Source organism: Brachionichthys hirsutus, chromosome 15, assembly GCF_040956055.1.
Source record: "Brachionichthys hirsutus isolate HB-005 chromosome 15, CSIRO-AGI_Bhir_v1, whole genome shotgun sequence".
Lineage (NCBI taxonomy): Eukaryota > Metazoa > Chordata > Actinopteri > Lophiiformes > Brachionichthyidae > Brachionichthys > Brachionichthys hirsutus.
Genome location: NC_090911.1, coordinates 2,991,182 through 3,005,407, shown reverse-complemented (window position 1 = coordinate 3,005,407; position 14,226 = coordinate 2,991,182). Strand labels below are relative to the sequence as shown.

The 14,226-nt window shown below is 39.7% G+C and overlaps 1 protein-coding gene across 1 annotated transcript in view; it reads right to left on the bottom strand.

The window, feature by feature from the left end:
• astn1 (astrotactin 1) overlaps nt 1-14,226 on the bottom strand; it is a 212,818-nt gene that overhangs the window by 107,539 nt on the left and 91,053 nt on the right. Inside the window, exons 13-14 of the mRNA XM_068748822.1 lie at nt 4,949-5,115; nt 2,574-2,768 (exon numbers count right to left, since the gene is read on the bottom strand). Of these exons, the coding sequence (XP_068604923.1) occupies nt 2,574-2,768; nt 4,949-5,115 (362 nt within the window). The remainder of the gene's footprint in view (nt 1-2,573; nt 2,769-4,948; nt 5,116-14,226) is intronic.

Sequence of the window (14,226 nt, the reverse complement as noted above, 5' to 3'; positions counted from 1 at the left end):
AGAGTAATGAGAGGAGGTTAGCTTTTTAACATCTCATTACTGTGGTGCCCTGGCTCCCACAGACGCAGGAAGACCCTGACACTGAGCTCTCTGATATGAAACCAGATCATTTCCTGCCCGGCGCTCCCAACACTCACAGTGATGGGACCTCCTTCCTGTGGGGAGGATGCTCATATTTCATGTTGCTATGCAACTAAAATCATTTAGCCTTCAAGGTGGTCAAAGAAATAAAGAAATGAGCTTTGCATAATAATAAAAAAATGAGATCAGGAAGTCTGTCTGCAGTGTAAGACTGAAAGTTTCTGCAAGAGCAGGGTGAGTGCCTGAAAAACATGAAAGCATTTCAGGGCTGCTGAGTTTATCTAGCTTAACAGATGAACCATGAGGAAGTCATGCTGCATGGAGAAAATCACACCAGCTGCGTGTGTGTGTGTCTGTGTCCAGTAAACAGGGAGTCAGCACACCAGCTTCGGTCATGTGTATGTATGTGTAAAAGTGAGCGAGCGTTCCTTCATGTGCACCATGTTTCTACCTGTGTAGGTGCATCCTGCAGCTGCGTACCTGATAGTACCACTCGTGGCTTCCCTGCTTGTTGCTGGTCCAAACGAATAAATAAAAAAGTTGAGATAAATAAAACGACTAGAAATCAAAACTTGAACTTGATTTGAGTTTTGTATTTTTTGTATTATCAGTTATTCTGCAGAATAATACAGGAAGTGGAGAGCTTTCTCTGCAGTTTTTGCATGTTCTTCCTGCAAAGCTATAATATACTGTAGGTTAATGTAAATGTGAAAGCGAGCGTGTGAGACTGTTTGTCTGTATGATTATGAACTGCTGACATTTCCAGGATGTGCACTACAGACTAGTCAAAGCATTTTAAGGCTTGCTTCCTGTCTATCAAAGCATTGAATGTGTGAAAACACAAACCAATAAGTCAATAACTGTTAAATGCTAAAGAAATGGCCTGGTCTTCTGCACCTGTGGCTCTCTCCATAGAACCGTATCTGTAGAGCGGATCATTGCATTCTGACGTACCTTTCATGAAACTGTGTGATTCTTAGATACTAATTTCCCGGTAACAGTTGAACCCTTATCTAGTGTTGCATTGTGAATGCACGAGAACACAGTGTCTCTGAAGACTTTCATTATTCCTTTGATTAATGAGTCATTTTATGTCTCGTTTTCATTTTTTAGGAATTTTGTTATTTACAAATAGTAAAGAAATAAATTACAGTGCGTAAATTGGTGGATAAAATGCTAAATTAACACATAGTAAAATGCTGTGAAACAGACCCGAGTACTCCCCATGACCTTTATCTGTTAGCCAAATGGATTTAAAATATACAATATTGCAGCATATTGCAAAACCTATTCTAATGTTTTGTTTTTTTGGGGTTACAGGGAATTTGTCGGCACAGTTTTGCAATACAAGCTTTAATCTGTCTCAGCATCCATTTGCTCCTGGCCAATGATTCGCTGACTCCAAACCACCTTCCATCTTCACTTTCAACACTCTCGCCCCATAACCTTTGTTCATTTCACATTCAAATTCTCATCTGGTCTAACTCGGTTATATTTTTGCACATTGGCTCTTGGTCAGGTTGAGCTCTCAACCATCTCTTATCATTAATCCTCTCATTAACTCACCGGCTCCTTCCCTTGTCCACATCCTCGACTGCATGAGAAGCATTTGGTGCTCTTCAATCACAAGCATTTGTAAATGAGACAAAATAATTGATATGATATGATATGAACTTTACAGATTTTCCTACCCCTCCCTCTCCATGACTGCATTGGTGGATTCCTAAGACGATGAGGTGCCTCCAGGCAACAAAATCCACACACACACACACACACACACACCACAATTCAAATTCCAGAGCCACTGAAGATGCTGCTGACCTCCTTGCTTCCTGAGTTACGTGGAAAGAAATGCTGCATGCAGACATTGATAATTAATTATCTTCATAGTGCTATTATCCACACCAAACCCTGCAGAGAACATGAAAGGAACTTTGAATTCGTGTCTAAAGGCTTCTCTAAAGACGAGCTTACTTTCTGCATTCATTATTCTAAGTACGTGCTTCCTTAGGTATATAAGAAATGAGAGACACACCCCTCACAGTCACAGCAAGTGGCAATCCTTCTTAATTTGCTTTTCTACAGTTGGCCACGCTAAATTGTCCGTAGGTGTGAATGTGAGCATCAATGTCTGTTTGTTTAAATGTGGACTGGCGACTCATCCAGGGCATACGCCTCCTCTCGCCTGTAGCGATCGATCGTCTCGTCTTCAAGAAGATGAATGAACGAAGGATTGATTTTCTACATGACACTGAAAATCTTTGAAAAAGTTTATAACAAAAATGACCTGATTTATCGTGATATTAACACAGATTGCAGGTCAAGTGGATATTCAGTAGCATCTGCACCTCCTCCCCGACACATGCGGTGACAGAAACAGTTCAATGATGGCTATCACCAGAAGCCGAGCGCCAGCAAGCCGCTTCTCTAGTGAAATACAAATGGCACAACAATATCCCACGAGTTACACTCCACAAAATGCCTGTGCATACCGGAATGTTGCTTTGAGGATCTGACCCGAGGTGCTCTCTTTGCTGTGATTGTTGTATCCGTAGAAAAGGTCTCCGAAGACAGTCTGGTTAGCGGGGATGTCCGCTGCCTCTGCGCAGTCTATTCCCTCAGTGCAGGCCTCAGACAGCGGCAGACACGACCTCCCATCTGGGCCACGCTTGTAGTCCTCAATACACCTAAACGACAGTGGTTTCTGGTCATTACACACATTTGCATATTTTCATCCTTCATCCTTCCTGTGATAATTACCTCCACAAAGGAGGTTCTGCTTCTGCTGGCCTTTACCAAGACTGTGGAATCAGTAGTGGACAAACAGATTCGTTCTATCTTCAAAAGCTCTTGATCGAGATCCAGAAGAATCCACCATTACTGAAAGTGTGCTTTTAGTGAATAACCTCTAAACTAATAACGAGATCAATATGAATCAAATTGCTAAATGTTTGTTTTCATGGTTTAGGCATCTATAAAATAAAGATAAAGTACACGTAGGACAATAATTCTCGGTGCCTGGCAGAGGTCTGTGCTCTCCGAGTGCGTTTCTAGTTGGAATATGTTTCGCTTAATTATTATTGATGCTGTTGTTTATTTCTGTGCTTGCGTTTTTGTCTCCTTAAACTGAATTAGTTGATATAGTTGAGCTAAATAACAAAGTCAGGTTTGACTACTTTGACACTAGAAAGCAACAATTAAAAATAGACAGCCATATTTCAGGAAGCTGCTATCTCTTGGTGAATTTAACATGGTTAAGGGGGATAACAGCAGAAAAAAAACAATCAATATCACCTACATTTAAGTCCTGCGCTGACTTTATGAATGCAATGTGAGTACCTCAATCCTGAATTTTAACTTGGTACCTTGCATTTATTTTTTTTGTAGCCATTTAACTTTATTTGAATGTAGTGAAATTGGGCTGAACATTTTGTTGTATAAGTTGAAAGGGAACCTTTCAGGAACCCAACAACTGTCAACTGCATTGTCACATCTTTGTAAAAGCTGCAAGCAGATGCAAATTCCAGACTGAAGTTTGAAACAAAGAACATGCAAATGTAATTAAAGTCAAAATCTCTACATTGATTAGAGTCCTGATATTGATCATTGATTACCAATACTTATGTGATTAATGTTGATCATTTTGGTGAACATGCCATAGATGAGTTCAAAGTGCAGACAGACAGATTTTAAAGCAGACCGTCAGCAGCCACTGTTTTAAACCTTGCGTGCTATATATAGAGGTGTTGTTTACTGACTTTACCAGATTCAAAATATGCACCATTCAAATGTCACAGTTCAACAGTGCAGAAACGTTCAAATCTATTCTACCCAACTGGAACAAAAAACATCTCAAAAAAGAAGTAAAAGCACAAACACTGAGAGTCCTCTCAACACTCTGACATCTTATGTTATAATATACTCTATAAGATAAATCAAAGGCAGGTGGCATAGAGAGAGAAAAACGTGGATAAAAACAGAGAGAGATAATCTGTCGGGGATTTGCAGTGAGAGAAGCTCTCTCCTGGATGCCAAATGTCTCGGCGCTAATGCCTCTCCAGTGGGAGCGGATTAGTCAGAGCTGCACTGTAGAAAGTGACAACAAAATGCTGTGGCTGGGAGTGAGAAGAAACGCAGCGCTTTGTGGAAAGATGAGGGAAACAATATTGTGTGCAATTAGGAAGATGTTTCTTACAGGATCTGCAGATGCGTTCACGGTGACAACAACCGTTTCTGCATTACTTCACATTTCTTGTAAATCTTAAACAAACTTGCACTTCTGTAATCATTTGTTTTTCTTTCTTGCTGAATGTGTAGTTCGTATCAGAAGATATGAACAACCTTTGCTTTCAGGCCACATTAGATCATCTAGGGAGCACAATGGTAGAGATGATAACAGCTAAACAGGTTTAATTCAGATTCAGATTCAGATTCAGACAACTTTATTTATCCCAAGGGGCAATTCAGCGCAGCTGGAGCTCCCTTGAATATTGCTCCATCCGTCCGGCTGGCTGTTTCAGGACATTTGTTGGGATTTGGAGAAACATTGATAAACATATATGTAAAGAATACTCCACAATGAAATAAAAACAAGTCTGATTTATTTTTGCAGCGCATGCATTAGCCATTTTATTGTCCTACTCTCATGTTTAGTTATGGGGTAGTTTGCCAGAGTAAAGTGGCTTGCAGCTTGTTCCGTTGTCAAGATCTAATGATCTAGGGACTGATTTGTCTTACCTTGCACAAAACATCACCAGTGCTCATTTGTCAAGATGTCACAAGAGTGAGGAGAAAATAAGGAGGGTGAGACATAAAATAATTACAGCACACCAAACAAGATATAAGTGAATGTGTTTTTTTTTCTCACCCACAGAACATCTGGATATTGTAGAGAGTCGGATCGTCCTCCAGGGGAGCCAGCTGTTGCAGACACAGCTGCTCACATCCTCCATTGAAACCATCTGAGCAGTCGATGCCGATGTGGTGGTCATAGCACCCGGTCCCGTCCTTCATAGGACTCAAGCCTGGAGGACACTGTCAGAGGGACGTGTGTTAAATACAGCCTTTAGTTCATATTAATGTTGTTGTTTTTTTGTATACAGACTGATATCCACTCTCAAAATTTAATGGAATCTAAATTAGACCAAGACCCATCTTCAAATTTGTTTTCATCAAGATCCATCCATCAGTTTCTCCATAATCCTGCTAACAAACAGACACTGTCTAAGACAGAACCTCCTTGGTGGAGGTAACAAATCCGTTGACCTGCTCCGATGTGGGATCGACTCAGCTATGAGACGACGCTTGTTACAAATCTACGTCTCTAATGTTAAATTTACAGCAGGCGGAAACGCAAGGGTACCCCCATTTTTAGATAAATGTCGATAACATCTGCAATCCATATCCAATTTGGGTGATATTCAGTGGGAGGATAGAGATCCCCACCCTACATTACTGTGCCAAATTCCATAAACACTGGTCAATAATCAACAGAGATATTGAGGAATATTTTTTTAAGTTCCATTGACTGCAATGTTAACGGAAGTTTAAAAGTGATTCAGAATCCAGGATCACTTCTGGATCATCAACACAATGTAATAATCTGTTCCTGGTATCATTCCCAACATTTCCTAAAAAATTGCATCAATATCTGTTTGTAACTTTATGAGTTATTTTGCTGACAGACAGTAATAACACCTCCTTTCATTTATTATTATTACCTCCACAAAAGGTAAAAATAAAATCAATCACCAGATGATATACTACACAAACATCCAGATCTAGTGATCCAGAACGATTAATTATTGAAGGGATACATAAATTAACTTTGATGAAGTGATAAATAAAACAAATTACACACAAACTATAATGACTCAGACAGTTATCAAATTGTACATTACATTACATTTACGCCCGTTCTCTCTATCATCCTATCTCCCTCTCTGTCTTTTTACCTCTCTCTCAGGCCACCCACTACGCGTCTTAGGTTCTGTTCCAGGTTTCTGCCTGCTAAAGGAAGATTTGCCTTGACACCGTCTCCAAAGTGCTTGCTCCTGTGGATCAAGCTGGATTATATCTATTCATGCAGTTCTTTCCCCGCTACAGCTGTAAAGTGCCTTGAGATAACCTGTTATGATCTTCTTCTTTTTCTTTCGGCATTTCACCCTGTCCTTTACATCGTCCTCCCCAACACCAGCCACTCTCATGTCCTCCCTCACTACGTCCATGTATCTTCTCCTGAGTCGACCTCTAGCCCTGTTCCTTGGCAGTTCCATCCTCAGCATCCTTCTACCAATATAGTCACTGATTTTTTAAAGATACGATGCTATATGAATCAAAATGAATTGAAAACCTACCGTTAAATCTTATCTTGACAATAAGAACAGAAAATCTGAACTGCATTGGTTGAGCTTTTAGGTTGGTTATTGCTGTTTAATGGAGAGACAGCTGTATTTCATTCCAAAATGACTTGATCATGAATACAAATTTTCAGAGCAATTAAATGTCAACAGCACAATGGCCCCTAGGACATTGTCTAAGATTTACCTTTTGAAATGCTTGTGTAAAATTCCAGGGTATTCCATCCAGTGGTTGGGGCATTACTATCATGATCTGTGTCTTAACTCATTAAACATTCAGGCTGGAAACTTCTGTACCGTATCATCAATAACATTTACAAATGTAGCTTCAGAATTGTATCTTGTATATATTAGAAAGAAGAGTATTTGCACAGCCCTATCATTTGATTATTTATTATGGCACAGGGAATTGCAAGAACAGTGATGAAATAACAACCATCTAAATGAAATCACTTCAGAGGGATTCTTTATCTCTTACACAGGAGGGACAGGAAACCCTGCAGGTTTCAGTTTCCATATAAACCAGAGAGTACTGTCTTCACATTTGGTGAGGGAAGTACGATCTGATTTAATGAATGAATCTACCACCGACGGGGAACCTGACTTTACAGTCCTACAGTCTTGTTCAGTGTTTGCTGAGAACTTCTGCAGGGATATATCAAGTCAAATCCACATTACGCTTTTGGTCAGCTTTTACTTCAAAGGAAATTTTGATGGATTGCATTTTAACAAGCTGCAGCTACCTCCAGACAGGAACTAGGCAGCTGGCTTCCACTAAGCACAGAGGGACCAGCTACTGCTTACTTTATTATTTAGATCTACTGTATTCATGAAAGCGACCAGGTGGCTCATTTGGCAAAAGCCCACATGCTCGCTCCAGATTTCTTGTGAAGGATTTTTTCCTTTTTTGTTGAGGTCTGTTGTATGCTATTAAGGCTGTGTCATATAAAAGTTTTGTTCTTTATGTTTTACCTAATTTGCTAATAGAAACACTGGTGAACTGATAAAGATGTGCTCATGTGACACACCCTTCTCTGGGCTGGCTACAGACCCCACCTTTACTGTTCTGACACCAAAGAGTTTGCAACTGATAAGGCATTTCCGATCCATTCATGAATTAGTCTCAGCCCTTTGTTAAATAAATAATATAGAGTCTCTTTGTTTCACTGCATCTTGATTAGTTTCCAGAGGTAGAGATTTTAGATCTGAACAGGACTAAACCAAAAGATAGCTTAACAATCAATGTGTTTTCCTTTCTGCATTTGTGAATTTTTTATCATCCATTGGCTGTTTAAGCCTCAAAGTACTCAGATTGTTTCTCTGTACTGCTGTTGTTAAACTTCAAGTCGTGACTTGACTTGGTCTCTAACCATGCTGCCAGGGTTGAAAAGTTCTTTCAAAAGTGAAAAGTGCTGAGGGGTAACTTTTGAATACTTGATTACATTGCATTTTTCCCGCTTCCTAATAATCATGTTACATAAACAGAAACTGATCAAAACATCAGGTTCAAGGAAACTTTGAGGTAAAATTGAGAAGATGGGAACTGGAGCACTGGTGCTTTTTTGAATGTTTCTAGTTCAGTGCAGAATAATAATAGGGTTGATAAAGCCAAGTGTAATGTACAGAAGCATTGCCATTAAATGATGCTGCAATTAACTGCTCAGGTCATAAAAGACAAGAGAACCAAATAAAACACATCAGTATTGGAGTTGTGAAAAAACAACACCCTATAAACAGTATGAACCAAGTGAAAATCAGTATAATACATAAACAGTGTGCACCAAGGGAAAAAAATAATAATATATAAACAGTATGCACCAAGTTTTTTCAGATCATAAAACAATTAAATTAATTTTAGTCCGTAAAATGTGAACTATAAAGGAAACGTGTTGAACGGGACAATATGAGAGACCATTTTCTACCTGATCGATCGGATAAGTAATGAATTATTGAACTAAACTAACGACTGTGTATCTCAGCATAATTAATACACAGCAGAACAATTCAAATGAATTGCTTATCTCAATACAATGAAATACATCTCTCTCTCCCTCGCAGCTCATCTAGAAGTACTCTTGTTTATCTAAACCCGCTACATATTTGTCATGGCACCGCTGCAGAATGGGGACACGGCTTGAAATACTGATCCATCGTCATATTCCCTTGATAAACCCATATTGATTTTGTCACTCTGTGAGGGGCCGTTGAGGCAAATGATTTATCACCTGTGACGGAAATAGCACACGAAACATTGAATTGCCAAACAAATATGTAGAATGAAGTCTTTAAATCAATTGAAGCCTGTGCTGTCAATAGATGTGTGGATATGATGTAGGCTTAGAGAAGTGTGTATTGATGGGCCGCTGCAATGCAGCTTACAGACACAGATAGCTCTTGTTACTGATCACCATGATATGCTCTCAATAAGATGATGAATTTAGGCCATTTTCAAGCTGTCCACATGATAATAATCATTACAGAGACGCACCTGTCAGAGTCTTTGAGGAGTGTTACCACTGGGGACTCCAACAAATGTGGTCTATAAAGCTGCATAAATCATTGATAATCCTTACAAATAAGACAACCGCAAAATCTCACCAATCTTGTCGAATTTAAAACTGCTTGGATTGAGTTTGGGTCATGAATGGTAGAACTTGGATTCTGGCATAATGAGGAATTAATGCACACAAAAAATAAAAAAAACTGAAGGGCTTAGTGGGAGTGTGTGCAATGGTTCCCCCTTGGTCCAATCAATATCAAATAATGGCATAAATATGTTTATTCACTTAATTGTAAGTATATATCTGCAGTTTGGGCTGTGGCCTAAAGAGGAAAACACAATATCCATGCGTTATCTATGAGACAACCATCTCATCTCCAGCGACTCTTCCGCTATGCGGGTCACGGGAGTTGCTGGAGCCAATCTCAGCTGGCTATAGGGGAGCTGCGGGGTACACAGAAACAAACAACCACTCACACACACACTCCTCAAATAAATGAAAAAATAAATACTCCTTACAATATAAAGTTGTTTCCCGATGAATTGATTTGTGTGTCCTTTAACCCTTGCTAGAATCTGAAGTGTTACAACCATACCCATACAAAATTATAATATGCATGCATATCCACAGCTGTAAAAGAGCATGCTTCATCTCTAAAAGGTGCAGAGGTCACTAGACGATAAATACCCCCGGACGCTAACACAAGGTCTGAGAAGTCCATGCAATAGCCATTTGACTCCGTTTAATAAATTCACAGCGAGAGAGGAGGCCAGCGGTGTACAGCCTGCTCTGGAAAACCCTTGAACCACCATGCCTTTTAATCCTCGTTTTAATGGAGATAAATCCCTGCAGTGCTTTTGAGGCTTAAAGGAGTAAGTACTGTGCTTTCGCCAAACAGCAACAAATCCCTGCAAGAGCAGTTGGATAAAGTTATACACTTTTCAAAATTTGTCCAGGACAAAACAATGCGGACTTCAAAATTCATTCATTGTCCCAACCGCTTAATCCGTTATCGGGTCGCGGGCCAAGCTGGAGCCAATCCCAGCAGTCAATGGGCGAGAGGCAGGGGACACCCTGGACAAGCCGCCAGTTCATCGCAGGGCAACACAGAGACATACAACCAGCCACACACACTTCAAAATTAAAATTCAAAATATATTACATTACATGCCTTGAAAGATTAAAAAAATATATATATATAGTGTTTAGCAAATCATAATGACAAATCAAAAACATTAAATGCATATGACTATGTAGACATATTTCCTTTTACTGCTTGGCATTTGTACGGACTATATAATGAACACATGTAATGAAAAGGTCACATCAGAATGAGCTTTATGTGTTGGAGTGCAGAGTCGACCTGAATATGTTGTGCTGTCTGTGCCTGTGAAAGCGACGTTGCTTTATTTCATTTAGAAACTGGTCTCACAACAGAAGTGACATTATCGGCTATTAATCCAAACGCCTAAAGTGACTTAAGCTTAAGTTGAGCTGACAAGGACCTCTAGTGGCTGTACAAATCATGAATGGTGTCGACCAGAGGCAAAGGCCAGGAAGCATGGAGTTGGTTTACGTATATTCAAAGGTCAAAGTTCAACACCTCTTCCCGCTTTCCATCAAGAAATCATTGTGTGTATTGGACATGCTGGAGAGACTATGTCTCTCTGCTGGTCTGGGAATGCCTCGGGATCCCCCTGTAAGCGCTAGGGGCGGTGTCTGGGGACAGGGAAGTCTGGAAATCCCAGCTAGAGTACACACTGCAGAAATGAGAATAAAGTAAACTTTGACTTTGATAATAGTGGATGCACTGGATGCATGCAGACCGATACGCCTCCATGGTGGTCGTCTAGTTGCAAGCAAAACGATTGTACCACATGTACTGCGATTCCGTTGGAATGCAATGGCTTTTCTAGCTCTTCCAAAGGGATCATAATAGTAACTACCATATGGGGCTAATATGACGTCACTATCAATATCAATATGACAATCCATCGACACATAGAATCAACCTATTAAAGCATAAAATAGGCAATAAGATGGATAATGTGAAAATGCTGGAATTGCTAATATATCTTGAACATTTATGCTTTGGAAATCTACCTACTGATTGGATGAATATTGTTTTCCAAAAGCTGAAAGAGTAACTTTTTAAAATATTATTTTATTCATTTATACGTTGAGGCCAAGTGTGACATCAAGGTGTGATTTATTTGTGAATATTAAAAAGCATAATGACCAATACAAATAATACTCAATAAATTAATGATACATAGCTGGGATGATACATTTTTCACAAACTTCTCTTTTTTTTCTCACTGTCCAGGTACAAAATCATAGAATCAGTAATTTATTCTGACAAGGTCCACTGAAGGATTCACAATTCACAGTCTCAAGCATTATTTGAATATTTTGGACCTTTCATGTTCTCTAATGGACATAGTTTTCTTGTGCGATTTTTCCACAGTCCACTGATGAAATACGCAGTGTGTTAAAGGTCAACGTATCCCAGAGTGCTCAGCTTTTCGTTCTGGCATCCTGCAGACGTTTTGGTAGGAGAGTTCAGGGCAGAAGCTCAACTGTTCAGTAACCTCTCTCACCTCTGTCACAGCGAAAGGGATGCTGCTAGAGGTCAAACGGACACACAGCAACAGAACATTATTTAAGAGGAAGTCAATACTTTCTGACCCGAGTGCTCCACACTCACTGATTGCTGTGGTTCATAGCATTTTTTAGAGATGTTTTTATCAAACATTTTAATGATATAACAATCTGTCAAAAAAAAGCAAAAAAAAGTCCGGAACGCATTTCAAAATGCTAATGTTTCTGAGCACATAAAATATGTAAGATTTTGGATTTCAGAGAAATGTTCCCTCTTGGCAACTTAGTCATAAAAACTTTATTTTTCAACTTAAGAATAACACAGCTAGTGGGCTGGTAAAACTACCGTGCATGCTTTTATTTTAATGACAAGCATTATTTATACTGGTTGGCAAATGCCTGCTGCAGTCTCAGTTCAGTTTTCTTCTCATGAAGTGTTTATGCTGGTTTATGAGGAGTCAGATCGGGATATAATCATCTGAAGTCAAAGACGAGCAAGTACGTCACTGCAAATGGTAATATTTGGTTGAAAATTGTAATTAAGAGGATTTGCATGTTTTAAATGGCTGACAGCAATGCACGACAATTTCCACAAATGTAATTCCACCTACTGGTTGTTTAACCCTGAAAAAAAAAATGATTTCTGTCTCAGAGCACAAAGTTTCAATCTTCCCAAATTGAGTACAGATGACATAATGTTTGTTTAAGTAAACATTGTCATGTGCAAAAATAATATTAAAGTAAGCACATCTGAGTTTATTGTAGTACAATAAAGGGCAGATGTAGAAAAGCATAATTACATCATGGGGTTTTAACCATTTCATTTGTAATCAATTCCATAGTGACTAAAAATAACATTATGCTAGCTCCAACTAGAGAAAACTATGGTAACATAAATAATATCATTACAGTCCACATTAATACACCTAAAAATAATGTTATGTCCTGGCAGTAGTGGATGAGACTGACTATTAAGCCCAATCAAGTGCTGCTACTGCAATTTGTAAGAAAACACTAAAACCACCAATCAGAACCAAAATGCTGATGCTAATGCTTGTGTCTGTGTGTAACTTCATCTCCCCGACACATGCTCTCCACTCAGTCATGCAGAGCAGCACCCCCTGCAGGGATTCGGATTGGAGGCAGGGGTCGAGTTCAGCAAGCAGGATGGGGAGGGAACTGGAAGCTCGAGGTTAATCTTTTAAATGTTCAAGCCGAGGTTGCTCTTTTCTCAGTCTGACCAACATCTGATATTAAAATGTTTTTTTTACGAAGACCATCACTGGAGATAGTCCAAGAATAACAGCATGACTGCTGCTCATATCTAGAAAGCATCTGGTGCTCCTGTCGTTTGAATCTGTGTCACTCTCAGCATGAAAACCCCTTTTCTAGTCAAAACGTTGCAACGCCTTCCTTGAACTAAGTGTGAGCCGAGTGCACCGAAACAGACGGTCAAACAGAAGCAGATGACATCAGAGGGAAACGGTGCGTGAGACTTTGGGAAGGGATATTCTTCTGCAATCTCCAGTTAGTATTACTCCCTTTGCAATAATTATGCATCCATGTGTTGCAAGAATAATTGGAAAAGTTGGTTCTGGAGTGGCAACGTGGTGTTGCAATGGGTCATGCTGTGGCCTCATATGACGAAGGTCCCGAGTTCAAATCAACGGAGGGCATGGAACCTTTCGATGCGGTTCCCCTCTGGGTTCTCAGGCTTTTGCTCATTTCTAACAACATGCAGTAAAGGCGGAGGAGCGACTCTAAGCGGATTAGATATAATAAGGGACAATAAATCAATAATAAACGGACATTTCCTATGCATTTTGTAGTGTAGACTCAACAGCAATACTTTATAGTGTTGGTTATACTGCATGTCTCAACCCAGATAATTTTACACACGCCCTGCAGCAGCTTCCTCGTAGCATCTCATGCATCAAGCCCAAACTATTTTATGAATACTAACACAGACGACAATTAATTGTCAACTTCCAAGAGACAAACTAAACATTTATACAAGTAGGAAGCCCTATAGGCAATGATCTTCAGGATACACTCTTATCAAACCTCTGAGTCCAGCAATGACAATCTAATGTGTGTCCATTCTTCTAGAGATATATCCATGCCAGGTATCGACTCCACTCAACACTGCTTAGTGTCCCAAAATGTGATCGCAGTCAAGATTGGCTTTTGCTGCCTCAGGTGAACTTCACTCGTCCAGCGCAGCGAGAACTGCTGTAGCCTGCAGCGTGCAGTCAAGAAGCCCCGGCTGGTCATGGATGAATTATATTAGTGGATTATTGGGTTGTTTGGGTTGACGGTCGTGCGCCGTTTTCTCTCGGACTGCGGTTTGAACTGGCATCGCTAAATGTGTGCAGCAGTAAAAAGTCCACCCCTTTCATTGCGCTCTGCGCAGGTTTCATTTGCAGCTGTAAGACGCTCACTGTCCCAGATGGAAGCCACATGTTTAAGATGTTTCATCAACTTGCAATTCTAAAACGCCTTAACTGACAAACATAGGCCATTGGGATAAATGTTTAAAGAAATAAAACAAAATTCATGGATATCATGTTTTGAGCCCTTCAAAAGTTAAATTTATTTCCCTTTAAACTGTTGTTTAAAGGAATTTCAAATGAAAGTGTTTGTTGTCCTTCCTTTTATCCTCTCTACTGTTGCTACTGAAGAAT